Genomic DNA, 27,453 nt, shown 5'->3' on the forward strand with positions numbered 1-27,453 from the left:
GCCTGGTGCCAAGATACCAACACCTCAGACAGTAACAGAAGCTCCACTGGAGGAGGTGTCATTTGCCGCAGTGCCATCCGGGACAGGAGGAGATGTACAGGAGGAGTCTTTCATTCCTGCAGCCTGCCAGGAGTGTTACTGCGGCCCCGACACACACCCCACCACCAAACTCAACGTCATCACATGCAGACCTGTTGTCTGCCACACAAACTGCTCTGAAGTAAGAGAATTCACCCAACATCACTCAGGATGCTGCTGCACACATTATTACTGTGGATCTGGTACCGATCAAACTCCTACAGGTTACCATGGAGATATTCATTCTGTCTGTCTGTCTGTCTGTCTGCAGGGGTTTGAGTATCAGCCTGCAGCAGGTCAGTGCTGTGGTTCATGTGTACAGAAAAGATGCATTCTCACCACTTCTGGGAACAACACAGTCCAGATCATTGAGGTCAGTCAACATACTGTGTTTAAGTTGTGAAATTAAGAAATGACATATTAATCACAGCAGTATGAAGCTATGTAGCCTTTAGCAGTATGGAGCAGATCTTTCATTCCTGACCTTACTGTACATACTGTGTGTGTTTTAAACATATTCAGGCCTGCTGCCTTTAGCTGACTGCTCTTCATTTCTGCTCAGGTCAACAACACATTTGTGCCACCTGGTGATAAGTGTGTGCAATACACATGTGAGGAGATTAACGGACAGATTGTGATGAAGGAAACAAGGACCAGTTGTCCTCCCTTCAACCCGCTGGACTGTGAACCTGTGAGTTCCTCAAATGTAGACAAGCTCTCATGTTTGATCTCATTTGAAACTACGGGAAGATGGTGGCAAAGGAAGAAAAAGACAAAAAACTTATTCAACAAAAAAAAACTTGGACTAATGGATTCTTTGCTGTGGACACAAAAAGACATACACAACATCTCACACTGTTTGGGACACTGATGCTGTATTTATTTACATAACTTTCAGTTAGCAGTTAGCATTGCTTTATGGGGTGAAGCCACTAAGGTCTGTGTGAGAGAATCATCACCTTTCCTTCTACTAGTAAAACCTGAGAAAATGTGAATATTAGGTGATACTTCAATATTTCTAGTCAGTCATCCCAGAAAATGAAACAGTCATTTTACAGAGATTCATAGTACATAAAGTATTTCAAGCTTTTACTTTTTGCATTTTTTATGGATGACAGGTAAAACAAAATCTGTTTCATAAAATCAAAATATCACATTAGATCAAACAAAAGCAGATGTTTTAAGCATAAATGTCAGGCTTCTGAAAAGTCTGTACATTTCTATGCACTCAATACTTGATTGTTCCTCTGCATGAATTACTGCTTCAATGCAGCGTGACATGGAGGCCATCAATCTGTAGCACTGTGTAGGTAATGGAGGCTCAGCATCTTCCTAGCAAACTGAGCAATATGATAAACCAGCAACACCTTTCATAACTGACCCAAACTGACCGACTCAATGGAGGAGTTAAACTTCCAGAACCTTCTAATCACTTTATGGTAATACTGCAGATCTCACAGGTCAGATATTTTAACATAAACCAACTCAGTGGGCTGCAGAATAGTGAAGTGGAAGTGAAGGGATTTTAATGTGTAAAATAAAAAAGTCTTGCATGCATTCATGTTCAGCTTCTTGAGCCCTTAAAACATAAATCATGGAGTCACCACAAAGCATGGTGATGTTTGTATTATGCAGTAGTGTTAATCCTTTTTCAAAAGACTGAGAACTAGCTGAACTCCACCCCCCTTCCATAAAGCTCTGCTGCTCTCTGCTAACCCTCCTTGTTGTCCTGCAGGGAACTGAGACGACCGACGCCTCCGGCTGCTGCACAACCTGTAAGATTCCACATCCTGCATGGAGGGATGAGCTGCAGCACAGAACACACAGCACAGAACATGGAATACACAGCACAGAACACGGAATACACAGCACAGAACACAGAATACACAGCACAGAACACAGAATACACAGCACAGAACACGGAACACAGAACACAGAACACACAGCACAGAACACAGAATTCACAACACACAACACAGCCTTGTGTTGCACCCGGGTGTATGACTAGCTGTGGTGTGTTCCAGGTCGGCTCCAGAATGTCTGCCAGGTGGAGAGTCAGCAGATCATAGTTGAGGTGAACCACTGTGTCAGTGCTGTGCCGGTCAATGTTACATCATGTGTGGGACACTGCAGGAGCTCATCTATGTAAGAATGTTTGACAATATTTCTGGAGTTCCTAATCTTACACTGATACATAGAAAATGTTAGGCATGAAAACAGAGAAATATTTTGTAAATACCTTAAAGAAAATGAGAATAACTGCAGCTAGTTTGCGACTCCGATCTATGAATGGAAAGATTTTACATTGCATCTTGCAGAACCTGGATAACCAGACTTAACTGTTGAGTTTGCATTTTATTTGCATGTCTAAATAAATTTCTCATTTGTCAGCAAACTGAAATACTCTATAAGAACCCCTGTTATGTCACAATTTGTGAAAAATCTTTTTACTGAACATCTATTCGCATTCAAATGCTAAATTTAGTCTAAAGAATCAGTTTGGGCAAAGAGGAGCCGTTTTAAATGGAGAACAGGTAGAAACCATGCTGCCATTGTCTGTGTGGATTTCTGCAGGTACTCAGCTGCAGCCAACTCCATGATGCACCAGTGTGAGTGTTGCCATGAGGCCACAACCAGCATGAAGCAGGTGGAGCTGACCTGCGCTGACGGCTCCACGCTGCAGCACAGCTACAGCCAGGTGGAAAGCTGCCGCTGCAGGACGGAGACATGCTCAGCGGGCGCCACAACCAGAGCCCAGCGCCGCAGGAGGCGCTGACCTGCTCCTCAATCACACCAGGGAACAACTTTTTCAAACTTTATAGCATAATATGCTCTTCTACAGAGTCTGTTAGAATTAAACTATGTCTGTATTTCTCACTGATAAGAAATAAAATATGTCTGCAAAATGATGTTTTGTATGCAGAACCTTTGTGGCTCATTTGGAACATTACTGAATGAAAACACAGTGAGGATTGGACGGGGGGAGAGGGAGGGGGTCACTACAGGTTGATGTAGCTGAACAATCTAAATAAAATGTGTCAACCTGAAATTCAGCACATTGATTTATGCAGTTATAATGAAACAAATAGATTTTTAAAATAGTTTTATTAAAGTGAGAAGCTGTTGCTGTAGGCAGATGACTGTTCATATAATCATAATGATTTTAAATAGAATTAGATGGTTTCCTTATTAGCATCAGCAGGATGTTGTTCCTTACATAAAACAGACAGATTACATTTACACAAATCATATTACAGATGAAACATTAAAACATTTTACAAAACTTTTAAACAGACACAGACCAGTATAAGACAGGGAGATAATTTAGATATATTTAACATAATAAAAATTTATAGCTTCATTTAAAGTGTAGTTTCCTTTTTCTAATACACTAAGATACTCATAGTAATCAGATGCAACTACATTCAGAAATGCACAACTGCACACAGATATTTAAATGATAAATTATTTTATAATAGATTTCCAGTTGCTTCTTAAACCTGTAAGCAGTGATTTGTGGTGATGAGTTTGTTCATGTTTTAGTTTAGACCACTTCCTTTTTGGCAGAGTGAAACAATCCCACCATGTTGAGGAATCAGGAGTATTTTTGCTAAAAGTTAGTTCTTGGTAAAACATAAATGGTGTATGTGGTGTATATTATACTGTAATAATATTATTTGGAAAATGCAGTTTAAGGAAGCCAAGGAACCAAACATGCAGGTTCTGGATGGTGGGATGGAGCTGGAGTACAGGGTCCAGCTGGGATTCAAACCCAGAACCTTCCACTGGGTTCTACCATCACATCACCGAGCAGCCAGCCACATTCAGCTGATTATGAAATAACTAGTAACCATGTTACATCTCCAGTCAGTTACACTGAGCCTGTTCTGTTCGTCTTTCATTACCTGAGAATTCAGTTTTGAAACTAAACTAGTTATGAGACTTACTTAAACTTTGACTAGTTCCCCATTTCTCAGATCAGTAAACTCAGTGGCTTCTTTCAAAGGTCAGCTAAAAATGATTTAAATCTGCTTTTACTTAAATTTGTTTTGTGTATTTGTTATTTTGTTTGTTGAAGCACTTTGTAATTTTTATTTTGAAAGGTCCTATAAATTAAAAAGTTTTACTTTGATCCTGCAAGGAAAATTAATCTCTACTTGTACAAAATGAAGATGTTCCATAACCTGCAGAATCTCATCTCAAAAAGTCAGAACTATACCTTTAAAAACCTGGAGATTGTTTTTTTAACAGGTGCTGTGTGTAGCTACTAGTATTCATGTATCTTTGTGTCCGTTGTGTGTGTTGTGTGTGTGTGTCGGTCCTGTCAGACTGTGTTCAGTTCTAGATGAAACCGATGAAGATAAAACTAATGACTGTTTCAACTTGAAGTGAACAAAGAAAAACTTCAAAGTATTTTGGCCTCAGAAGCTTTATTGGCAAGCTAATCATGGAACAAAGCAACATCGTCACGCTGCACTTCAGACACTAAGGTTCATTAACAAGCCACTGCACAGAAACTTTTAGATTTTATATCAAAATAACTTTAAAATACTTTTCTTAGTGTTTTATAGATACATCTAAGACAGTTGGGTAATATTTCATAATTTCCTTATGGATCATTTACCCAAATTTTGTATTGTATAGATTTTATATAATTTATAGATTTCTCATATAGCTAACATTTTTTGTCTAAAGGTGAAGGAAGAGCTGTACAACACAGACACAAACACTATTCAGCTAAAAATGCCAAAACAAACGGTAGATTGACTCGATCAGTGCAAATCAAACCCTGAAGTCAGCAAACCTTCAACAACTCAAACCAAACATCTACACACTCCACCGCCGAGTCCAACCTGTACACACCTGGCTGCTCCTATCAATGCAGCAACAGTGTGTGCAGTGTGTATCTACACACATTCTGCTAGGCTAATTGAACTGAGAGGAAACGGACCTCTGAGTAGCAGCTGGTGGATCAATCTCAGGGTTAAAGTTCTTTGGGAGAACTGTGTGTACATGTGGAAAGCTGCAGTAGTCTCTGTGGGCGATAGTTGATTGGTCATGGCCTCCCTGCTGCATCGTGCACGTTTCTGTTGGAATGTCTGCTGCCCGCTGCGCCCTGCTGCTGCTGCTGCAGCTACAGCTCCTCGGTCATCTGCAGGAGGGAGTTGATGGCGGCGTCCTTGTTGCCCTGCTGCGCCTCCAGCACCGTGCGGACCACCTCCTTGTCCAGGTTGGGGAACATGTCCTGAAGAGCCTGCAGGTCCTCCTCGCTGCACGCCGGGCCCTGGCCCCCCATAGCCGGCATGCTGCTTGGTACGGCCATGGGGACCACACCCTGGTTATAGACTCCTGGCACCCCTTAGGATACCAGACAGGCAGTGAGACAGCAGCCATTGTGTGTAGGCGTGTGTGTATGTGTGAGTGTGTGTGTCTTACCTGCAATAGGCACATAGCCTACTCCTTCCTGGTAGACAGAGGGCATTAGAACAACAGGCTGGGTCATCATTGCTGCTGGTAGGGACTGCAATAAAGAGACATTTACCATTAGAACGGTTGCTATGGAAACTTGTGATACTCATTGTAGTGAACTTGTTCAGCTTTCTCACTCAGACTAAGTTCCATTATGTGGAAATAATGCAAGGCTGGTCTTTAGGTAGCAGCTTCTATTATGTCTATGCACCACCAGAGGAAGGAGTTCTGACTTTATCACAGCAGAAAAACACAAACATCTGGAGTATCTAGAGTGACGCGTCACTGCTGGACGTTTTCCTCAACATGTTAGCACCGAGTGTAGAATTAGAAAATACCTAGCACTATAGAAATGTGATCAATATCAATAAAAAATATGTTACAGAACTCCAATCCAGATCCACACGGCATTCTGGAAGATGTACGCAAAGGAAAGGGTCACTTTTTTTTTCTTCCTAGGAACAACCTGAATCTGCTGCACAGCAGATTCACCGCCCCTGGAGTCCCTGGAGCCCCTGAGTAACAGTGTTTACTGTTACTGGCGTTAAACAACACTTAAAGCCTGGTGGTCTACCAGGCTTATAACACGGGAACCTGCAGTTACCTCAACTAGAACTTTTATTTAAGTCCCACCACTAATACTGACAATGCTGTTGACTCAGTTTATCTGAGATCTTACAGAAACATTCATAGTCTAGAAATATGATTTGGCCAAAGATCTGAGCTGAAACATTCTGACTGTAACCATGGGAGCAGCAACTGCAGCAACAGCAATTCATAAAACTGTCTAAAATCTAAACACTTTACCATGAAATAGCAATACTGTCACAAAGTTTCCTGGAGTTCTAGTTAGTTAACCAATAGTATTGTTAGAGTAAATCTGTAGAACAGCAGGTTTGTGTTTTATTCATCACTCAGTGAGTTTTATAACAGACATGGAAATTATTCAGAATATCAACCAAGCCTTCAGACTTCTGACCATTACAATTTCCTAAAATCTGAATCCTAGTCAGAAGAAACAACAGTTAGTGTGTTAGCCAACTATGCCTCCATCTCTAGTACACACCCCCACACACGCCGACACACACACACCTGTCACTGCTGCTGACTAGTTTAGATTTCGTTTCAATTCCTGGAGAAGTTGGAAATAAAACTGTTAGCGTGGTTCACCTGTAAAACTAACATCTTTATTTCATCATGTTGGATTAGAAAATGTGTGTCAGTTGTTAGACGGGGTGTGTGTGTGTGTGTGTGATTGCACTCACAGCAAATGACATGACCAGGTTAATCATGCCCTCCTTGTCGTCTCCCTGCCTCCCACTGAGGCTGAACCACTCGTCCACCACGTTTCCGTCCCTCAGGCCCTCAGGAATGGTGACATGTGTCCAGGCAATCCTGTCATCCATGGAGAACGCTCTCTGCACGCACACACACACACACGCACACACACACACACACACACCCACACACACACACATCAACTCAGACCACTTCAGCCAATTTAGGATCATTTCACTAGAATACACAGCTCCCATTTCAAATATTTATTCATATTTTCGGATACAGACATTAAATAAATTCTGAAAACATAAACTTGAATTGTTTTATTTATTTAAACTAAATTTATTTGTTCAGATGGTTGAACTGCAGTTCAGTCCATCAGCAGTGTCCATCTACAAGTTGCAGTTTCATTTCAGTGTACTTTAAGGTTTAGTTTTTTGTTGGGTATTTTCCAAAGCTCCTCACCTCATCAAAGATCTCCAGATAGAAGGAGTCGACGCCTGGTGGTACCGTACACTGGATCACTTTGTTCCAGCGCGGGTTCTTTGCTCCGTTATGAGCAGTCGGGGTCTCATAGACCGCATAGCCCAGTCTGATCCTGCAGTACGGATCCATCCGGGTCATCCCGTAGTTTTTAGCCAGCTTGGCCTGCACAGGTAAAGACATAGCAGCGTTAGTAAGGAAGTAAACACAAGTTGGCTCCAATCAATAGATGGGAGAAAAAGGGTACAAATCTATAATGAGGAAATAATGCAAAACACTTTCATATGTTCAGCCCAATAAATGCAATTTACATCATGAATAACAAATTGTAGAGGCAGCTGGGTACTAACATACCCAGCTAAATACACTAAGTTGACACCTGGCTGCCGCTCGAACGGTCCATCTTACCTGGACTACAGTGATGCTGAGTCGGCCCACGGTGTTCACCGAGCCTCCATACTGCAGCTGGCGGGCCGTCTGGGCGTCCAGCTGGACCTGCTGCTGCTGCTGGGTGGGAGCGATCCGCAGGAAGTCCTGCGGCAGCTCCCCGATGTACACCTGGAGACACGACACACTGCTGAGGACGAGGCAGGGCAGGCACCGAAAACGACTAACAAGAAGGCCTGGCACCAGAACTGATTTTGCTGGAAGATAAATTGTCCCAAAAATGATTGCAATTAGCAGTGCACCAATATATGCCCCAGTCGATTTATTGGTTTCGATTTCCTTCATTTTGGGAGATTGGTGATCAGCTGATACTCATCTGTGAAGCCGATCTTATCTCCAATCTTATTTACCTCAGCAAAGGTCTAAAAATCAACCACTGTCCTCTTCTGCTCTCCCCTGAGAGGTTTGACTGACAGACTGACAGCACCAGTTCATGTCTGTCACCCCACTGTTGCAAAGTCAGCAACTTTCTTGCTGTATTTAAAAACATTTCAATAAAAAAATTATCAGCCAAAATCAAAATCACCAGGTTAGGTTTTTTAAAGATCCGTAATCGGCAATCAACCAGAAAATCAGTGCACACCTAGTTGCAATAAATGATAACACTGTTGTTTTGTGATCATTTTAATATAATATAATGATAATGACATTACAAATACACTCTCTGGTGTTAGCTGTTAGCCAGTACAACAGTCCCTTAGTCATTTCACATTGTTGGGAAAGTTATGCTAGCCTTGCACTGCATCACACTTCCATGTTTTCCAAACAAGATTTTAAATTAAATTTGCAGTGTGTCTGCTGGTAAATGCAAATTTAAATGACGTGTCATGTTTGGTTGAACTAGCAGGGAGGGGGGGCTGAATGTTGTTTGCCCAGCCCAGGGCACCGAACAGGCTAGGACCGCCCATGCCTGAGTGATCTCAGAGGTTGATACATCAACAGCTCTTTAATGCATTTTATCCTGATTTTAACTTCTGTTTAGCACATCCACTAGTATGAATCTCTATTGTTGTCATCGAGGAAACGCAGTCGTTAAGGAATCTGAGCGCGGCTCAGCCTGGCGTCAGGCTCGGTCTGAAGAGCTCCTCCATCAGTGAGGTTAAAAACAAAAAACAGACATGATGCGATCTGATGAATCCCTAAATGTGGTAGAAGAAAACCATTTCTCGATGTGTCTGTGTGTCATGATGTGACCACAGCAGCTCAGATCTGACCGGGAACTGAGCAGAGAAATGGGAAGATGTCCAAGATGCGGAAAACATTCAACAAGAAGATGAAGCTAGCACCGACAGGACAGAAGCTAGCTGACCAACAGCTAACTAGCGGCTAATTAGACGATAAATCCGAGTAAATGAGTCTGTCAGAGGCTGAGCTGGGAGCCCGGCTGGATGTCTGTCAGTGAGAGTCAGAAATCAGGACACAAGTTGCGCCTAGCTGACAGTCAGTCAGTCCTGGAGCTAATTCACTCCGTTACCTGTCCCCGCTGGGTGCTAATGGAAGTCGCCATGTCGTTCCTCCAAGAACTGGACTCAAATACTGTCGAGTCGTGACGCTTCTTGAAACAATAAAAAAAAAGTCCTTAGTGACTCATTAAAAATAACCGAGCTTCTGAGTTTGGGCTGAAACCAACTCCGGAAATGTCTTGCTATTGAAGATAATGGTGCAGTGCTGCCCCCAGTGTCCGGCGGTTTGCTTCCTGCTTGTTCTCACTTTATAGCGCAGTACCGCCGCTAACCAGCAGGGTGGGCCAGAATCAACCATTTTCCCCAGTCAAAAATGCAAAACAGAACAAACAAATTTACTATGTTCGTCTCTACAAAATACCTACTTCCTCCTTTTCAATGCAAATTGTAAGATGTTCCTTTTACTCACTTTTAAAAACTGATAGAAAATATTTCTTATTAAACATCCTCTTTCTATGGTGCATTCCTAACAATTTAGAATAACTTATTTTTAATAAATCTTATTTGGTCACTAATTGTGCGGCAAACTAGCGGTATTGTAGAGGGCCGCACTGGGTTAACGCGGTGAATTTCAGACTGTCCGACGCGTGCTTCAATACACTCCAAGTCGCTTCAGTTTGTTGTTGCAATCATCAATTTATTCCACTTGACTGTCATACTTCAGATTTTACATGGACTGACACATACTGACCAGGCTAAACCATACGATGTGGCTAACAATAAGCGACATTACAACACGGTCAACAGAAATTATGACCACCACCGGCGCACCCGCTTCCTCATACATACAATCAGCGCGCCAGTATGGCTCCCATTCATACCTTAGTGACAGTCACGCCCACCTCGACACACCCACCACCCAAGTGTCAAAGCCGTGTGATCCTGCCACATCAGTAACTGCTCATTTCAACCATAAGGCTCTTACAGTCACCAAGCAAGATTTATTTATTAGATATTTTTCTTAAATTTGTTTCTTTCAATCCCTTTTTCAATATGGACGCTATTGAGTAATACATACAGCTTCCCGTCACCCAGTGATGTTGCCACCAGAGTAACAATTTTTTTTCATCTACTTCACAGCATATCTACCACTTTCAGAGCATCTACTGCTTCATTGCCTGCATTCCCATCTGAGAAGGGATCCACATAAATCTCACAGTTGGATGTCTCATTCCATTAAGTTTTTATGTCCAGAATTCCAGCAAGCCTTTGGGGGAAGCTTGTGGAAAGAAACCCAGAACCTTTGGGTTCTGGGTAAAAGGCAATGACTGAGGAAATGTATATAAACTTTTGATTTTGAGGACATTAATAAATAAGTTGTCATTTAGCAAATAGAAATAATTTTGGTCATTCTAACTGACCCAAAACAAGAAAGGGGAGGTCTGATTTCACTTCAGTGTGGGGAAAAAAAGTGGACATGTCATTATGCTGTGGTCATAAATGTGAAGTTTCAACTGATTGTCATTGATGGGTCCTTGAGATTGATATGAACATAAAGCTTGTTCATATCTATGGACCCACTCATCCAGAATCAGATTCTCTCAGGGCAATGCAGAGTCTTGCAGACATAACAAGCACCCACTCATATTCACTCATGTTTTTGGACTGTTGGGAGAAGCTGGAGTACCTGAAGAGAACGCAAGCATACACAGGGAGGACATACAAAATCAATGCAGAAAAACTCCAGAATCCAGGACCCTGTTTGCTGCAAAGTATTACTGCTAGAAACTATTGTATGAAGATTGCCATTGTCATAACATGTTGAGATTATGATTAAAACTATTTCCTTACTTCTTTGAGATTAGATAAAATTGAATAAATGTCCTCGGAACAGACATGACACCAGTTGGTCAACTCAGAGAGTTGGATCATTCATTTTAACATTAAAATTCAGTTACATCCATCCATCGTCGGATGGTGCTTCTAGTACTTCAAGCACTAGGTATTTGTTGGAAAAAAAAGACAAAAGCCAACAAAATATGAAATCAAAACGAAAAATTGTATTCCAAAAAAAAACAAAATTCATATTGGTAAATTACACAAACTTTCAGACGTACAGTGTCTTTGTATATCCAGTGTGTTCAATATTCTGTTAACAGCTGGTACAGTCTACTACAATTTCTCTTTCAAACAGACGTGAACACACCATTCAGGCAGCTTATGAGTGCAAGAATCATTCCACATAAGGCAAGGTGTTGTGTATGGTTTGCAGAGCAAAGCAGCGGTAATGTACCACACGTCAATATGAAAATATTGCTCCATCTGACAAATAAAAACATTCTTAGTTGAATTTTTGATTGAATGCTAGACTCCAAAGAAAAGTCCCTGGAGACTAGTGTGAAATGAGTTCAGGAGTCAACGTGTCCTGATGAACCAGACTGAAGGGAAACCTCGGCTCATTGGTTGTCCTCAGGGTCCTGGTTGTAGCTCAGGTGGCTCCGCTGAACCTCTAGCTCCTCTGCGCTTACCATGGCAGGATCTATGGCAGCATACCTGGTACCATGGAACTGACGCAAGTGAATCTGAAAAGTAGTAGAAACCAAAATGTCATCATTTAACATTTACATCACATCATATAAGTACTGTTTTGTGGAGAGATTTCTGTCTGCAGGGGAGAGGGACTTTGTCTAAAATAGATTGTGAAAAAGTCACAATATATCATAGACATGATGTGATACTCTTATAAATCTGTATGGTCCTCTTGTAAACACAATCTGCTTTGGAATAAATTTCTTAATTCCATTTCATCTTAAATGAAATATAGCCAAGAATCAAACCGCAGAGGTTCCCGCCTTCGGCCACCACCCATCCCACATTGCACCCGGCCCCTTAAGCCCCTCCCACAGGTGCTGAGCCCATGTGAAGGGGCATCATCTCCTCTTCAGTGACCCCACTCTGTGTCCAGTGGTGCTCCCTCACCCAGACAAAGTGCATCTTTGTCTGATCCCTCACCTAGAATCAGTTTGTCTTGGGTGACCATGAAGCCCCTGACAACATGGTTCTTAGAAACATTGGGACACTCAAAGCCCTTCATCACAGTAATATGGCAATCCATGGAGGGTTACCGATTCTATTCATAACACAATGAATGGACAGAATTTTTAAGCGCAGTCAAGGTGTTGATGAGATCTGTTTTGGTGTTCTCATGATCATGTCTCTGCTCTTTGCAGATGATGTGGTCCTATTGGCTTCATCAAATCGGGATTTACATCTATAGCTTGAGCAGTTCACAACCAAGTGTGAAGTGGCCGGAATGAGGATCAGTGCCTCCAAATACGTGGTGGTGAGTCGGAAAAGGATAGACCGCCTTCTGCAAGTCAGAGATGAGTTCCTGTCCCAAGTGCAAGAGTTTAAGTATCTTGGGATCTTGTTCAAGAATGAGGGAAAAGTGGAGCAGCCAGGACACACTGTGGGAAAGAGAGAGCTGAGTCAAAAGGCAAAACTCAATTTACTGGTTGGTCTACGTTCCTGCCCTCATCTGTGGTCACATCTCTGGAGCTCTGGGTAAAGAGCAAAAGAGCAAGATCGCTGATATAAGTGGCCGAGTTTAGTTTTCTGTTAGGTGTTTAGGCTTTCCCTTAGAGATAGGCTGAGAAGCTCAGTCATCTGGGAGGGACTCAGAGTAGAGCTGCTGCTCCTCCATGTCAAGAGGAAGCAGTGAGGTGGCTCGGGCATCTGGTTAGAATGCCTCCCTAACCTGGTGAGGTGTTCCAAACACATCCCACCGGGAGGAGACGCAGAGGAAGACCCAGGACACACTGGAGGGACTATATTTCTCAATTGGCCTGGGAACATCTTGGGATTACCCTGGAAGAGCTGGAACAAGTGGCTGAGAAGAGGGAAGTCTGGGCCTCCCTGCTCAAGCTGCTACCCAACCCCAGACAGGTGGAAGATGATGGATGGATAAAGTCACAAGATGTCGGTCCTTTAAATAGACGGTAGCTCTCAGATAGCAAAAAGACTCACCTTTCAGATTGATCCTTGTAATAAATGACAGATTAATCTCCACTAAAGATGATACATTTTTTAAACATTAATAGAGTTTAACAGAACCCATTACTCTGTTAAATCAGCTTGTTCCTGCCTGAACAGGGTTTAAGTCAAGAGTCCAGTTAAGGTCAAGATGAACTTTGAGGTATTTGCAGATAATTCATCCAGTAAATGATGAATTATCCCATTGTCTGTTGAACAGACAGACTGTTGTCAATCTTTGCTTCCCAAAGATTGAGAATACTCCCAGTAAAAACCTTCTCTGCATCCTAAGTTACAAATCTTCCTTGTACTTTGTACTCAGAACAATAAAAGCTTCCTGGCGTTGGTCCATTTCTGGTTGCAAATAATAACTTTCCTCACTTCAAGAGAATGCAAACACTGTAAATTAGTGGGTAAAACATTGTGAATCAGAACCAACCTGTATGTAAAGGTTGACCTCAGCGCTCCTGCACAAATATGGGAAGTTTCCTCCGGTTTTCAGATGTGCCCGTCTAGCATTGGGATACAGTTTATACATCTCTTCTTTGGCCTCCAGTGAGAGGGCGCTCTGATCAAACACCTCAACATCAACAACATAGCTAGGTCAGATGTGCTTGGAATACACAGGATAGAATCAGATAAAGGAGATAAAAAAAACAACAAAACTTACATCTATGATGGTCACAGCAACATCTTTTATTTTGTGAGGCTCAACGTAGGAGTTCTGACAGTTAAGTGTTAGCCTTGAAGCTAGCTCGCTTTGACTCAGAGTCTCCAGCTGCATAAGGAAAACACAGACTGATGTGTTTAACATATACAGTGGGGAGAACAAGTATTTGATACACTGTTGATTTTTCAGGTTTTCCCACTTGCAAAGCATGTAGAAGACTGTAATTTTTATCATAGGTACTCTTCAACTGTGAGTGATGGAATCTAAAACAAAAATCCAGAAAAATACAATGTATGATTTTTAAATAATTAATTTCCATTTTATTGTGTGAAATAAGTATTTGATCATCTATCAACCAGTAAGAATGTTGGCTCTCACAGACATGTTAGTTCTTCTTTAAGAAGCCCTCCTGTTCTCCACTCATTACCTGTATTAATTGCACCTGTTTGAACTCGTTACCTGTATAAAAGACACCTGTCCACACACTCAATCAATCAGACTCCAGCATCTCCACAATGCCCAAGACCAGAGAGCTGTGTAAGGACATCAGGGATAGAATTGTAGACCTGCACAAGGCTGGGATGGGCTACAGGACAATAGGCAAGCAGCTTGGTGAGAAGGCAACAACAGTTGGTGCAATTATTAGAAAATGGAAGAAATACAAAATAACAAAAATCTCCCTCGGTCTGGGGCGCCATGCAAGATCTCACCTCGTGGAGCATCATTGATCTTGAGGAAGGTGAGGAATGAGCCCAGAACTACACGGCAGGACCTGGTCAATGACCTGAATAGAGCTGGGACCACAGTCTCAAAGAAAACAACCAGTAACACTCTACGCCGCCAAGGATTAAAATCCTGCAGTGCACGCAAGGTGCCCTTCCTCAAGCCAACGCATGTCAAAGCCCATCTGATGTTTGCAAATGACCATCTGAATGATCCAGAGGAGGAATGGGAGAAGGTCATGTGGTCTGATGAGACAAAAATAGAACTTTTTGGTTTAAACTCCACTTGTCATGTTTGGAGGAAGAAGAATGATGAGTACAACCCCAAGAACACCATCCCAACCGTGAAGCATGGCGGTGGAAACATCATTCTTTGGGGATGCTTTTCTGCAAAGGGGACAGGACGACTGCACCATATTGTGGGAAGGATGGATGGGGCCATGTATCGTGAGATTTTGGCCAACAACCTCCTTCCCTCAGTAAGAGCACTGAAGATGGGTCGTGGCTGGGTCTTCCAGCATGATAACGACCCAAAACACACAGCCAGGGCAACTAAAGAGTGGCTCCGTAGGAAACATCTTAAGGTCCTGGAGTGGCCTAGCCAGTCTCCAGACCTGAATCCAATAGAAAATCTTTGGAGGGAGCTTAAAGTCCGTGTGGCCCAGCGACAGCCCCGAAACCTGAAGGCTCTGGAGGAGATCTGTATGGAGGAGTGGGCCAAAATCCCTGCTGCAGTGTGTGCAAACCTGGTCAAGAACTACAGGAAACGTCTGATCTCTGTAATTGCAAACAAAGGTTTCTGTACCAAATATTAAGTTTCGTTTTTCCGGTGTATCAAATACTTATTTCACACAATAAAATGGAAATTAATTATTTAAAAATCATACATTGTATTTTTCTGGATTTTTGTTTTAGATTCCATCACTCACAGTTGAAGAGTACCTATGATAAAAATTACAGTCTTCTACATGCTTTGCAAGTGGGAAAACCTGAAAAATCAACAGTGTATCAAATACTTGTTCTCCCCACTGTAAACATAAGCATGAAGACAGGAATCAACTGTTAATGTCATTACTAAAGCTGACTGACATCCATGGTTACATACCCTATCTACCATGAAGTCGATTGCATCTGCCATCTTAGGGTCCACAGGTCCTTTAGCAAAGTTTCCCAGGACGATCTTCTTCAGCAGGAAAGCTGGCATGAGCCAGAAACTGGCAGCAACACAGAAGCAGCATGAATAAAGAGACTCTAAAATGAAACCATCATGTCAGTGAGAGTGAGTCAGTGGCACCTGTTTGCAGTCCATGTCTGGTGAAATATGGACGTGTCACTGAATGAGTTACACAGGATCAAAGAGTGCACTCTGGGAGACTTGTGAGTATACTCTGCAAACTTCTGAGCCAAGAATCCTCCCAAAGATGCCCCGAACAGGTGGACCTGAGTGTGACATGGGGTCAGCGTTACACAGACGTCATACACACGTCATACATAAACCAGTCATATCAGGCCAGGTCACTTCCAAATGCATAGCCAAACACAACAAAAGGTGCGATACCACCAATGATCATTTGGAAGGTGTGGCACACCTCATGCATGACTAGTGCAGGGAACCAAGGAGAAGAAAAAGACAGAAAAAAAAGTTAAATCTTCTCCATTCACATACCCTGATGGCTGCACAGAAAACTTCTGTCTACTGCAGAACCTCTTCTGAAGTTTTTTCAGAGAATGTGAATTATCAAAATTTCCTCCACCTTTATTTTCCTCTGAATGAACTCTGAACTGTCTTATGATGGCTATATTGTCTAACAACAATGGCAACCTAACCACACATTAAAAGCATGAGGCTGTCTGTTACTCGACACGGTAACAGACTTATTATTGTGCATAAGGAGGCATAAATGGGCCTCAAGGGATCTATGAGAACAAAGTTGGACCTTGTCCAGTTGAAGGTGATCCAGAAGCTTCCGGAAGCCATCACAGAACTCCATGAGGTCCCAGTACACTGGATACTGCAGCTAAAACAGAACAACATATGATTAAAACAAATGGGAAAGGTAAGCAGCCAATATTTCTGATCACTTAATAAATTTGAGATTTGATACAAAAACAAATGTGAGGCATCAGGAATTGCTGAAAAGAGTCACAACAGCTAGAACAAGAACAGGCTTTGCACTGCATTGGCTCTGTAAGAAGATATGGTAACCGTGGCGCAGGGGTCAGTCCTGTAACCAGGGGGTTGCTGGTTCAAACCCCAGCTCCATCCATCTCAGCCGTTGTGTTGTTGGACAAGACACTAAAACTTTAGATTGTGAAAAGTTTATGTTTTTGTGTATTTCTACACAATGTCAGAGGTAAGAAATGAGTGAAGCAGAGATGATTTATCCTCTTATAGATGGCAGTGATGAGGATCACATGAGGATTCCTGCTGTGGTGAACTCACCGAGATGACCCTGTAACCCCAGCCAGTCAGGGCCTGCACCTGCTGGAAGAACACCTCCGCAGTCCCACTGACTGGGGGAAGGAAGATGATTGGACACCTGATGCTTTTTGGGCCAGCATCATACAGAGACCACACCTTGCTGTCGTCATCGTCAACAATAAACTGGAAAAAACACACACACACACACACACTTGTTCTGTAACCTGATGGTTGCATTTGTCTTAAAAATGATGCACATTACATTATTACACCATATTAGAAAGAAACAATCTTTATTAAATGCCCATAAAAATAATACAAATCACACATCAAGCATTACTATTCTACCTGGTCGCTGCTGTACACATTTCAGAACATGATGGTCCTGACAGCTTAAAGCAATAGTCTCAAACTCCAGTCTTGAAAGGCCGGTATATTGTTTGAAGTCTCTTTGCTTCGGCACACCTAGCTCTGATTGGCTCATCAGCATGAAGTCAAGTTCGATGGTGAGGCAGTTTCACCATTTAATTCTGTGTGTAGGACGATCCACACATCTAAAAGTTGCAGGACTCTGGCCTTTGAAAACTGCAGTTTGAGACCGCTGGCTTAAACAGGTGGTAACTGACTTCTTCTCTTGTTTCTTAAGGAAGTCTTTTCAAAAAGACTTCTTCAGTTCTGAACATATGGGAGCCCAAATAGGTTTAAAAGTTAAAGAACACTCAAAATAATAAGGTTAGTAAGGTTACTGATTAGGCAATTAAGACACAGGAGTCACTGGCTTTTCCCTCTATGAAGCTCAATGTTCAGGTCGTGTTGCTTTAACGTGGCCAAACCATGGCACTTTCTAAACACAATGTACCAGGGCATTTTAAAACTAACAACACCCTCAAACAGAAAGTAGTTCACCCCAAGGACAAAACACCCAAACACAAACTGAGCGGTTGGGTCTGGTCCAGTGAGGAATGTTTAAAACTCTACGCTGGAGAAACTAAACAGCAGCTACACAATAAAACAGCCCAACACAGAAGAACCAGCATTTCACTTACATCTTAGGGACAATTTCTTGAAGACAGCGATGTGGACATTTCACACAGGAGGACAGGTGGTTTGAGTGGAATGAAAGAAGTCATCTTTCAGTTAAATATGAAAAACCAACACTAAACATAAGAGACGGCATCAGATTTCATCTTTCTAACCTACTCTTCATAAGGAGTAGGGCTGTAACAATGCACTAATCTCACGATACAGTATGATATGTGATATTCTGCTCACAACGCAATACATATCACAATGTTCAGCATTTGATGCGATTCACTACATTTGTAAGATTTTCTGAGAGATTTTAGATTGACAGAGTGATTTTGGTAACATTTTGTGACTGTTACATAGATCTGGATTGAATTAATTGAACTAATGGTGTAAACCTCCATGAGGACGTTTCCAGCAGTGTTACTGGAACTGTGCTCAGACATGCAGTCGGTTTTGGAGAGCAAGACGCTGAGGGAGATCTTGGCAACAGAACCTTCACTGAAAATATCATCAAGGTTGTTCACATAAGTATCTTGTTGTCTTGCTTGTTGACTTAAGCTCAAATTGGGCTTTTCCTTTCAAAACAAATTTGACTTTTCTCCTAAAATGAAGAAACAGCTTACCGCAGCAACATTTTTATCCATTTTGGATTACTCAGACCTGTTTTGTATGAACACCTCAGCTCCATATCTTTTTTTGTAAGACTATATTGTATGGCAAAAATAAATATTTTTAAAATGTGCAACTTAGCTGCAATTCTTTTGAAAAAGGATCCTCAAAAATCAGTAATTTTAGGTTGCAACAATTACAAAAAAACATTGCAGCATCCTGGATGTAGCAGTGGGACTGATTAAAGTCCCACTACAGCTGGTTTGCCAGATGTAACAGAGCATTTAGAGGCCCACCCCTGGACTAACATGAGAAGTATTTTCATTCTATGTACAAAATAAGTGATGTGCATCTAACCAACCTGAAGGTGAGGTGGCCTAGATCAATGCACAATCCACTTTTGAAAACAGATGGTTATAAACAGATTATAAAGTGTCATAGTGAGAGATTGGTGGCTTCATGGAGATACATTCATTTATTGTCCTGATAGCAACTTCAAGAAAATTACTAGTCAGTGGTTCAAGTGAGCGACTTGGTTAAACTAGTTTGCCAGGGTTCTGTCAAGCCCCCGAGTGCCTCTGTGTTGACAGTATAGTCACGCCAATAAACAGGTTTACAGGTTCAAATGCCTCAGCCTCTTCCCTTCCCACGATCACTTCCAGCAACAGCGTCAGTCCATGTCGGTGCAATAAAACAATAACAGGACAGGCTGATTCTACTGTTCAGAGACTCTTGCTTAAAGATTCTCTTCTCTTCACGTGTGGAGATGATGTTGGGTCATGCAAAAAAGAGAATGGAGACATGTTGAAAAAGAAGACTGGAACTCCTTCATTGAACTGAACTGCGAGTGAATCAAAAGAGGAAGTTTATATTCCTTTCTCCACACTTCATCCCATAAAGTAAACATGCTTGGATTCATGTGTTCACTCTTTCATACAGGTTTGTTTGGACACATTCTCTTATTTGAATTTATGACATACATCAACAGGACACCTCAGATGTTTCAGATACTGTGACCTGATGTGTACAATCTTAAAAATGACACACGGTGGGCTTTACGTTTTCTTTTTTAAATACGACATGTTCAAAAACTGCAGCTAGACTTTGATTTTTTTAACATTTTCTCACAATATTCAGAAAAAACCCTCATATCACACTGATCTTTACCTTCAGATTTTCCAGTGAAAATCATGCCTCACTCACAGCTTAGATGCAACATGTGATAGTGAGCAGCGTGTGATCCAAAGGCCCCTCTGAGTGGAATCATGTGACCATGACTGAATGAGCTCAGTGCTGTTGGATAAGCACCTTCAGTCCTCATTCAGGGCAGAAAGCAGTGAGTTTCCACCGGTGAGGTCAAATAGATTCTTTGATTAGCAAACAACCCACTCCTGATAAGCGGCTGATGCACCACAGCTCAACACAGAGCCACTGTGAGAACCTCACATCTGAGTGGAATCCCAGCGACACGGAGTGAGTGGCTGATTAGTAAACACTGACAGTGGCCCGGAGTACAGTGTAAAACTACTGAATAAATGGCTGTGCTTAATCCAACAGGAGAAGAAACTTAGTGGACCAGTCAAAGTCCAGTCCCAGATCAGCAGGATTTACATTGTAGTTCTTTAAAAAGCAAGGTTTTAGCATCTGAGCTGCTCAGATTTGGATGGACTCGCAGCAGAATGTTTGGGAGGGTTTGATTGGATGCTGAAGTCTGGCTTTAGACCGACACACACCAGCTGACGAACAACGCTTCCTGACTGCTTTCATTTCAGTTGTTAAAGTTTATTGTATCAGAATAGCAGCTGACATTCTCAAACTATGAACTTACTTTTTTCCAACTCACACTTCTTAATCTATTAGAAGTTTAAAACAGACCACGCTGCTGGTCTTTAGGATGTCCCCCGCCCCATACATGGAGCTGTGGCTGAGCTGGAGAAATGCATCCTGGGTACTGTAAGCAGGGTTACCACAGATCCTTCCTCCCAGCAGTGGTCAGACTCTAGAACCATCCCTGCTGTTATTTTCAGTTTTGCCATGTCTTGTAAATAGTTTGTTTCTTTCTGCAACAAATATAAATGCAACATGTTTTTCCCACTGTGTCAATCTGACTATGCTATTTTAATAACTGCAGTATTTCTTTCATGTGCTATAAATCTGCCTGTCCTCTACTACAGTATCTTTTCTTACTTCCTGTTTTTATATTTTTGCCTTGGTGTGAATCTACATGCTTTGCCTTTCCTGTCACTTCACTTAGGTTATTTCTATTCTATGATTTATACCCCTTGTTAAAACCAGACTGACTTCAGCAGCAGCTGCAGTCAGTATGGAACTACATCGTTTTTATCCCTTCTTTCTCTTGAACTTCCTGGCTGCCAGTTTGCCTACATAGCAGTATTATGTATTTTCCAGGCCCATAGTGTCATTTCATAGCACAATCAAATAACTATGCTACCATCAGTTGTTATAAAAACGCTATATGTATCAAACATGACTTAAAAGAAATTTGACTTTGTAATTGAAATTGGGTCTCTGTTTTTTTAAGAAGCCATTCCACCTTCAGCACGTCATCACAACAATGTTCCTCCACTGTACAACTATTCTTAGGAGCATTGAACTCAGAAGTAGTTGATTTGATGAGCTCACAAGATTTGCAGTTCCACCAGGTGTTTGCTAATTGCTGCTGCCACTAGTCTGGAGGAGCAGGGGGAGGGACGGCTCTGCTGGAGAGTGCAGCTTCAAGGAGGAGCTTTGTGGAAATAGGCGGGGCTTTGAGACAGGAAGAGTTTAGGCACCTCTGAATGGTTGCCACGGGAGATAAAATAATTTTTCCAAGCATACATGAAAGAAACAAAGCAACACTCCAGGTAAGTTTATGATGAGGGAATATTATAACATGATGTGATGCTAGATTTTATACAACACTTCCACTTTGATATTCAAATGCAGATATTTCCAGATGTTTTAATCAAATCATGGCAAGTCTCTGGTTTAAACAACTTGCATGTACACTGACGTATAGCAGCCAATTACAACCTTACATATGAAAATATACTGATCAATTATACCTAGAGCTCTGAAATACACATTTAGCCTGGCAGGATCAGCATGAGCAATATCATAATCGCAAAGGATGACTTGGGTGCAATATATGGTAGGCCTCAACATCTCAGGTTCAAAGCATTAAAACTCTGCTAATACTTCATCAGACTGACAGAAGATCCGTTTTCCCCACAGCCAATACTTTCCTAAAGCCTTTGGGATTAATAAAGCATTTCTGAATCAAATTTAGCCATTAAAAAGGCCTTTCAGTCCCAGTCGTCTCCTCTTTGTTTTTCTCCCTGATATCACTCTTGCTAATGAAGATCCTAAAACTCCAAGAGAGCAATGAGGATCGTCATATGATGGAGAGAAGTATAGAGTGGTGTGTTCAATGTGGTCAACTGATAGTATTTCCTGTTACTGTAACACACAGGCATCACCCCACAAGTCCTTCTTCAGTAACTACCATCCACGCCATTAGGAGGGCCAGTCTGGACCGAACCTGGCACCACGCTGTCAGTAAAGACGGCTGGGATCTCCATTGACTGGATCCCTTCATAAATCTGGAGACTCTGGAGCTCCAGTCAACATTTCTGATCTGACGGTAGCACACCTTATTAACAGGCACATGCAGTTATGATTCATAATACAAAACACATGAATGTTTAATCAACCTTCCAATGCGGTCTCCGGATAACTTGATGGATCTAAACAGCAGGAGGTGGCTGTACTTACTCTCTTCAGGGGTACTGTGCTTCTGAACCAGTTGTAGTCAGGAGACACTTTGATCTCCTCCATCTGAGCTGTCACATGCAGGCGGGACTGAATCAGCTCGGAAAGCGCTCCCTCTCCTCCGGACAGCAAGCCGAACAAACCCCGCTGCTAGCTGCTAACGCTGCTCACAAATTCCCCGGGTCGGGCCGCCACTTCAGGCCGCTGCTGCCGTCCTGCTGCGGGTGGCGGTGAGTCACGGTGCCCGGGGGTGTTCATCCATGTCACTGTTGCATGTTTTTTCTATCTTCAGGCTGATCTTATGACTCTTTTTTTTACCTACTTCCGCAAAGCGTCTACCACTACTCACGCAAAAAGGTGCGTTTAGATACGACCGGAAATCGGAAAACATAGTTTTTTGGGGGGGCTGCATCAACCAATCAGGGAACATTATCTTCCTTGTTTCGTTTTTTTTAAATCAAAAGATTTTCGGCTGTGTTGCAGTTCTGTTAAACGATTACAACTACCCACAAGTATTAATAATATTTTAGTATTGCAATATTTTAGAACTAAAAGAACCATTACATTTACATTTTTATTTCGTCTCTAACTTCTTCTTCTTCTTTTTTTTTTTTTTTTACATAAAATGTCCAAACCGGGAGCAATCGGTTATGTTTGAAATTCACTTCAAGTATGTATCATTAATTCATAGCTGGTGCTACCTGAAGCAACTGGAAGACACATAAGTCCACATATTTAGACGAAAAACACTTTTCACATTTTAATTTTAAACGCTCAGATATTCTGATGTTACTGAATGTAACAAACTTTTCTAGTATTTGTATGTGGCCGTCTTTGAAAGCCAAGAAATCTGACTACGTCTGTTAAACAAAAATGAACAGTACTTCATTTTTAAACACAATAAAAGTTATTATGGCTGTGCTTCAAATTTCAATTTGCCTTTTTTGTGTTGGTTTGTCAGGGCTAATCTTATACCGCCCTCTATTGCCCTAGAGCACTTCACTGTCTGACCAACAAAATAGGATTTTGGAAAATGTTCTGCTACACTCCAGTCCAGATGGTGGCAGTAAATGCACCAAAAGCTGGTTTGTCTGCCGCCAATCAACAACAGAAGAAGCGGATAATCATGACTGTATGAAGGTAGTAACGGGCAGGCAGCATGGACGGTTCATATCAGCACAGACAGGCAGATGCTCCCCAGCATCATGTCTTCGGGGGAGGGATACAACAGCCCGCCTCAGAGCATCCGAACCACACCGCTCCACCATGGATTCCTCCTACGGCTAACTTCCCCGCACCTCCTCCTGGGGGAGCAGGTTTCGGTACATCTCGGTTTCCCCTTCCTTATGGATACGACCCGTATGTCCCCCCGCCTAATTTTGTCTGTCCTCCACCGGGACACTTCCCGGGAATGGCGCCTCCCGCCCCTGGAAACACGCTCCGTAGCCCTGGAGTCCCTACGTTTCAGGCTGCGTCCCAGCAGCTCGGCGCCGCTCCTTTCCGGATAGACTGCGGACTCAGGCAGCGGGAGGACTACCGCGATGGAGGCCTCCCCTACCGGGGCTCATCGGGGCCCCCCCAGCCTCATCCTCTGCAACGGGACAGCAGCTGGGAAACTGCAGCACAGCCAGAGGATGAGGAGGAGCTGCAGAGGAGGCAGGACCGGCAGTGGTTAACCCGGTTCCTCCAGAGCCGAGGTGGACCTCCCGACACCCCGCAGGAGCAGCGGTCAGACCTCGGCTCTGTCCCCGTCATCAAAGAGGCTCTGTACGGCACAGCTCGGCTGCTCTCCCGGCTGAAGGAGCTCTGTCTCTCTCTCCAGCACAATCTGCACTCAGACAGCGGCTGGTCTGAGTCCTATCAGATGGCTTTGCACGTAAAGAGAGAAGTTCAGGCCAAAGTTCAGAAACTCACTGACTCCCAGAGTTTAGATCTACTTAAAGTTAAAGTGGCTCGCATAGAGAAGAGGAGGGCCCGGCGCCTGAGGGCCAAGAAGGACCGGCAGGTGGAGCAGTTGCTGGCAGAAGAACTCAGCACTGAGAAAGAGGCCTCCATAGACAAATGGAGGATGAGACAGATACAAAAAGTAGAAGAAAAGAAGAAGGTAATATTGTGTTTATGTAGAGAAGGATGAAGATGAGGGTTTTGCTGAATGCCTTTGGTCCTCAGGAGCAGGAGCTGAAGCTGTCTGCAGACGCCGTCCTGTGTGAGGTGAGGAGGAAGCAGGCCGATGTGAAGAGGATGCAGGACATAATGAGATCTCTGGAGAAGCTGCGCCGGCTCAGGAAGGAGGCGGCGTCCAGGAAAGGTCGGGTTAAAGCTTTTTCTGCTGTTTATTATTAGCACAGAAGTTTAAGCCATTTTCCTCAGACATAATTCAGCTGTTGAACTGTTAAAATGTGATGGAAACTCACTGGTATTAAGTCAACTAGCAGATGATAGAGTCAGTTTTTAAGAGTCAGCACAAATCTGAGGTCTTCAGAGGGACCAGCGTTCACCATCATTCCCCCAGTTTCTCTCTTCATCTCCCAGTTAGAAAAGAAGTGAAGTATCCAGGAATTGGTCATATAAAAGACAAGAGAAACATCCAAAATAGAAAAAAAAATCTATATTTATGGTTGTAAAGATAGAATCATAAATAACATTTAGACAGTTTATCAGCAAAACAAAAGTTGATTTGAGGGTTACCATAGTTACTCTCCTGCAAAAAGATCTCCATTTCAGATTCATCCATAAACTTTAACATAATACCACTTCCTGCTATAAAATGTTTTTTGGAAACATTTTCAAAGCTGGATCTTAAATAAGAATCTTTATTTCTTCCGTTTAAACTTTTGATCTGGTAGAAGTTGGTCTTCTAGCAGGGACCAAGAATCAAACTGCAATAATAACAATTTAATATTCAGACTACATTTTTATGTTGTTTTATAATGCATCCCCGTTCCAACAGTTTTTTTTTCAAGGGATATTATTTTATTTAAGGAAGCACTAAATTGTTGCAACAACACAAAATGTCCGTCATTAATATCATATACCAATAATTCACTTTGACAACTGAACGTTCTTGTGATGATTTCTACTTTTCATACCAAGTTGTTTGTTTTGTATTTGAATTGTCCTTTATTTACTTTTCTGTTCAGTTATTTTAAATTTCTCTTTTATGTTATGAAGTATGCAATATTATGTTGTTCAGAATTTTAACAAAGTAAAAAAAATTAAGCAGAGATGGTTTGTTCCTCCAGATCAGCAGACTCTTTTTGGCTCTGAAGCAAAAAATAAAAAAAATTCCAAAAATCTTCTTTGATGATGACATTCTGGATCAAGTGGCTTAAAAGCTAACTCAGCATAACTGCTGCTGTTCTAATGAACTGACTACAGAGCCGTAAGCACAGTCATAACTCTGTAAGCCGTATTGTTTAAAGGGATCGGCACGGAGCTGCAGTGTGACGAGGCGTTCAGCGGTCAGCTGGAGCAGCTGAGGGACGTGATGAAGAGGAGGACGGAGCTGTACTCGGCGGAGGAGAAGGCTCTGATGGTGATGCTGGAAGGAGAGCAGCAGGAGGAGCGGAGGAGGGAGCAGGAGAGGCGATTCAGGAAGGAGAGGGAGCGGCAGCTGGAGAGGAAGCGTAGGGTGGACTCCATGTTGTTTGGAGGTAGCAGCTTTTCCAGCCAGGCTGTCAGATTCCTCCAGGTCGGCTCTGGATCTTCATCCTCCTCCTCCTCCTCCTCATGACTGTGTTTGTCTTGCAGATGAGCCTCCAGCTGACGGCGTCCTGCAGCCCTTCACCGACTACTACAGCCAGGCAGAGCACTCCCTGCAGGCGCTCAGACACATCAGGTTGGGCTGCAACAGGGCTGCACAAAGCCTTTTTAGGGCCCTAGGAAGATTTTCATCTAGGGCCCCCACATTTGGTGTCAACACCACATTGATGCTTTATCAATGTGGTGTTGACCAGATGATAAAGCATCTGATCAACACCAGATGCTTTATCATTCCTACGCCACTCTGTATGTCCAGTGTTATTATGGCTATTGATTTTAACTTTACAAGAGTAGCAAACTGAAAAAAAAGGTGTGGGCCCTAAGCAGACTCTTGAAGAGCCTTGCCTTGGACCTGCTCTGGTCTTTAGCCTCTAACTTTCGATGTAGAATGAATTAACTGGTTGGTTTGACTTTTTTGCTACCAAGGTGACTGAACACCATCCAGTCATAGCAACACTGTTTTTTTTAGTTCTCCATCAGCAGAAGTTGTGAGCTCTGTGTTGACAGAAGGTCCTGATAAGGTGTGTTGATGTTTCAGGAGGGACTGGGACGTGTTCCTGGTGGCAGCAGATCATCCTGATGGATCCGGGGTTCCTCAGGGCTGGGTCCTGCCTGACTCCCCATCCGACCAGAACTGGGCCTCGGCCCTGCAGGCTGCTGATGCTGACGGCCTCTGACTCGCATCCAATCAACTGGATCAGACAATTAACTCGCTTTATAGTGAACACGTCTTCTTTAAAGATGGTATTTTCATTATGTGGATCCTAATTTAATGTTGCAGTCATCCTTGAAATGAGTTTGGTTTTTTTATACACCAAAATGTATATTTTGGACATGTAGTTTGATATTTTTGTGGAGGGGCAACATCCGGCGTAAAATGTCTGCCAATTCCATGTTCACTCAGCTGTGCATTGGGACACGCTGGTGACTTTGAGGCGATGTTTCAAAACAACAATGTTCATTTTCCTTTTTGCCAGTCTATGCATTTGAAATAAAGCTAAATGAAAACAATGTATTTACCAGTTTGAGTCAAGCCTAAGTGGAAGTAAACTCTAAATTTTAAAGATTTTGCAAATTAAAAATAAAAAAATGGAACCCTGGTGCTCAAAGTGGCTGGATTAGAAAGAGAGTTTTTGCTGGTTTTGAAACTGGCCTGCAGACCTGACTGGGAACAAGCCATTCTCCTCCTGTTCTATACATTTAACTAGGTTTCAGAAATTAATGTATTTTTCTGGTAGGGGTAACATTTAATTATGTAAAAGTTTTAGTTTTTAG

At 42.5% G+C, this 27,453-nt stretch overlaps 4 protein-coding genes across 4 annotated transcripts in view; 2 read left to right on the plus strand and 2 right to left on the minus strand.

Annotated features, from left to right (window-relative positions):
* LOC114142726 (mucin-5B-like) overlaps window positions 1–2,988 on the plus strand; it is a 39,648-nt gene extending 36,660 nt beyond the window's left edge. The window contains exons 41-46 of the mRNA XM_028014140.1: window positions 2–220; window positions 350–451; window positions 641–769; window positions 1,814–1,853; window positions 2,103–2,223; window positions 2,653–2,988. Coding sequence (XP_027869941.1) covers window positions 2–220; window positions 350–451; window positions 641–769; window positions 1,814–1,853; window positions 2,103–2,223; window positions 2,653–2,854 — 813 coding nt within the window. The 3' untranslated portion in view covers window positions 2,855–2,988. The remainder of the gene's footprint in view (window position 1; window positions 221–349; window positions 452–640; window positions 770–1,813; window positions 1,854–2,102; window positions 2,224–2,652) is intronic.
* A 1,501-nt stretch (window positions 2,989–4,489) lies between these two features.
* Window positions 4,490–9,265, minus strand: tollip (toll interacting protein). Its single transcript, XM_028014215.1, has 6 exons — window positions 9,233–9,265; window positions 7,720–7,869; window positions 7,294–7,476; window positions 6,813–6,965; window positions 5,515–5,599; window positions 4,490–5,436 (listed from the first exon to the last, which is right to left on the minus strand). The coding sequence occupies exons 1-6, from the start codon at window positions 9,263–9,265 to the stop codon at window positions 5,213–5,215; spliced, it is 828 nt and encodes a 275-aa protein (XP_027870016.1). The 3' UTR covers window positions 4,490–5,212.
* Window positions 9,266–11,199: 1,934 nt separating this feature from the next.
* Window positions 11,200–22,790, minus strand: spg21 (SPG21 abhydrolase domain containing, maspardin). Its single transcript, XM_028014214.1, has 8 exons — window positions 22,420–22,790; window positions 17,029–17,190; window positions 16,523–16,603; window positions 15,880–16,025; window positions 15,691–15,799; window positions 13,864–13,971; window positions 13,633–13,773; window positions 11,200–11,743 (listed from the first exon to the last, which is right to left on the minus strand). The coding sequence occupies exons 1-8, from the start codon at window positions 22,480–22,482 to the stop codon at window positions 11,618–11,620; spliced, it is 936 nt and encodes a 311-aa protein (XP_027870015.1). The 5' UTR covers window positions 22,483–22,790; the 3' UTR covers window positions 11,200–11,617.
* A 587-nt stretch (window positions 22,791–23,377) lies between these two features.
* pdcd7 (programmed cell death 7) lies at window positions 23,378–27,278 on the plus strand. Its single transcript, XM_028014213.1, has 5 exons — window positions 23,378–24,520; window positions 24,586–24,724; window positions 25,839–26,069; window positions 26,167–26,254; window positions 26,717–27,278. Exons 1-5 carry the CDS (start codon window positions 23,576–23,578, stop codon window positions 26,853–26,855), a joined length of 1,542 nt encoding a protein of 513 aa, XP_027870014.1. The 5' UTR covers window positions 23,378–23,575; the 3' UTR covers window positions 26,856–27,278.
* The last annotated feature ends 175 nt before the right edge of the window (window positions 27,279–27,453 follow it).

The sequence above is a fragment of the Xiphophorus couchianus genome, chromosome 4 (genome assembly GCF_001444195.1).
Source record: "Xiphophorus couchianus chromosome 4, X_couchianus-1.0, whole genome shotgun sequence".
NCBI classification, from domain to species: Eukaryota; Metazoa; Chordata; class Actinopteri; order Cyprinodontiformes; family Poeciliidae; genus Xiphophorus; species Xiphophorus couchianus.

Excerpts from the sequence above, each read along its gene's own strand:
- tollip (XM_028014215.1), bottom strand. The coding sequence starts at position 9,265 with ATGGCGACTTCCATTAGCACCCAGCGGGGACAG. Across the intron at positions 7,870-9,232 it reads TTAGCACCCAGCGGGGACAG|GTGTACATCGGGGAGCTGCC; the intron begins GTAACGGAGTGA and ends TCGTGTCTCCAG. Across the intron at positions 5,600-6,812 it reads ACCTGGTCATGTCATTTGCT|TCCCTACCAGCAGCAATGAT; the intron begins GTGAGTGCAATC and ends TCTTTATTGCAG.
- spg21 (XM_028014214.1), bottom strand. The coding sequence starts at position 22,482 with ATGGAGGAGATCAAAGTGTCTCCTGACTACAACTGGTTCAGAAGCACA. Across the intron at positions 16,604-17,028 it reads GGGGTTACAGGGTCATCTCG|CTGCAGTATCCAGTGTACTG; the intron begins GTGAGTTCACCA and ends GTTCTGTTTTAG. Across the intron at positions 11,744-13,632 it reads AGGTCAACCTTTACATACAG|ATTCACTTGCGTCAGTTCCA; the intron begins GTTGGTTCTGAT and ends ACTACTTTTCAG.
- pdcd7 (XM_028014213.1), top strand. The coding sequence starts at position 23,576 with ATGGACGGTTCATATCAGCACAGACAGGCAGATGCTCCCCAGCATCAT. Across the intron at positions 24,521-24,585 it reads AAGTAGAAGAAAAGAAGAAG|GAGCAGGAGCTGAAGCTGTC; the intron begins GTAATATTGTGT and ends TTTGGTCCTCAG. Across the intron at positions 26,070-26,166 it reads GGACTCCATGTTGTTTGGAG|ATGAGCCTCCAGCTGACGGC; the intron begins GTAGCAGCTTTT and ends TTTGTCTTGCAG.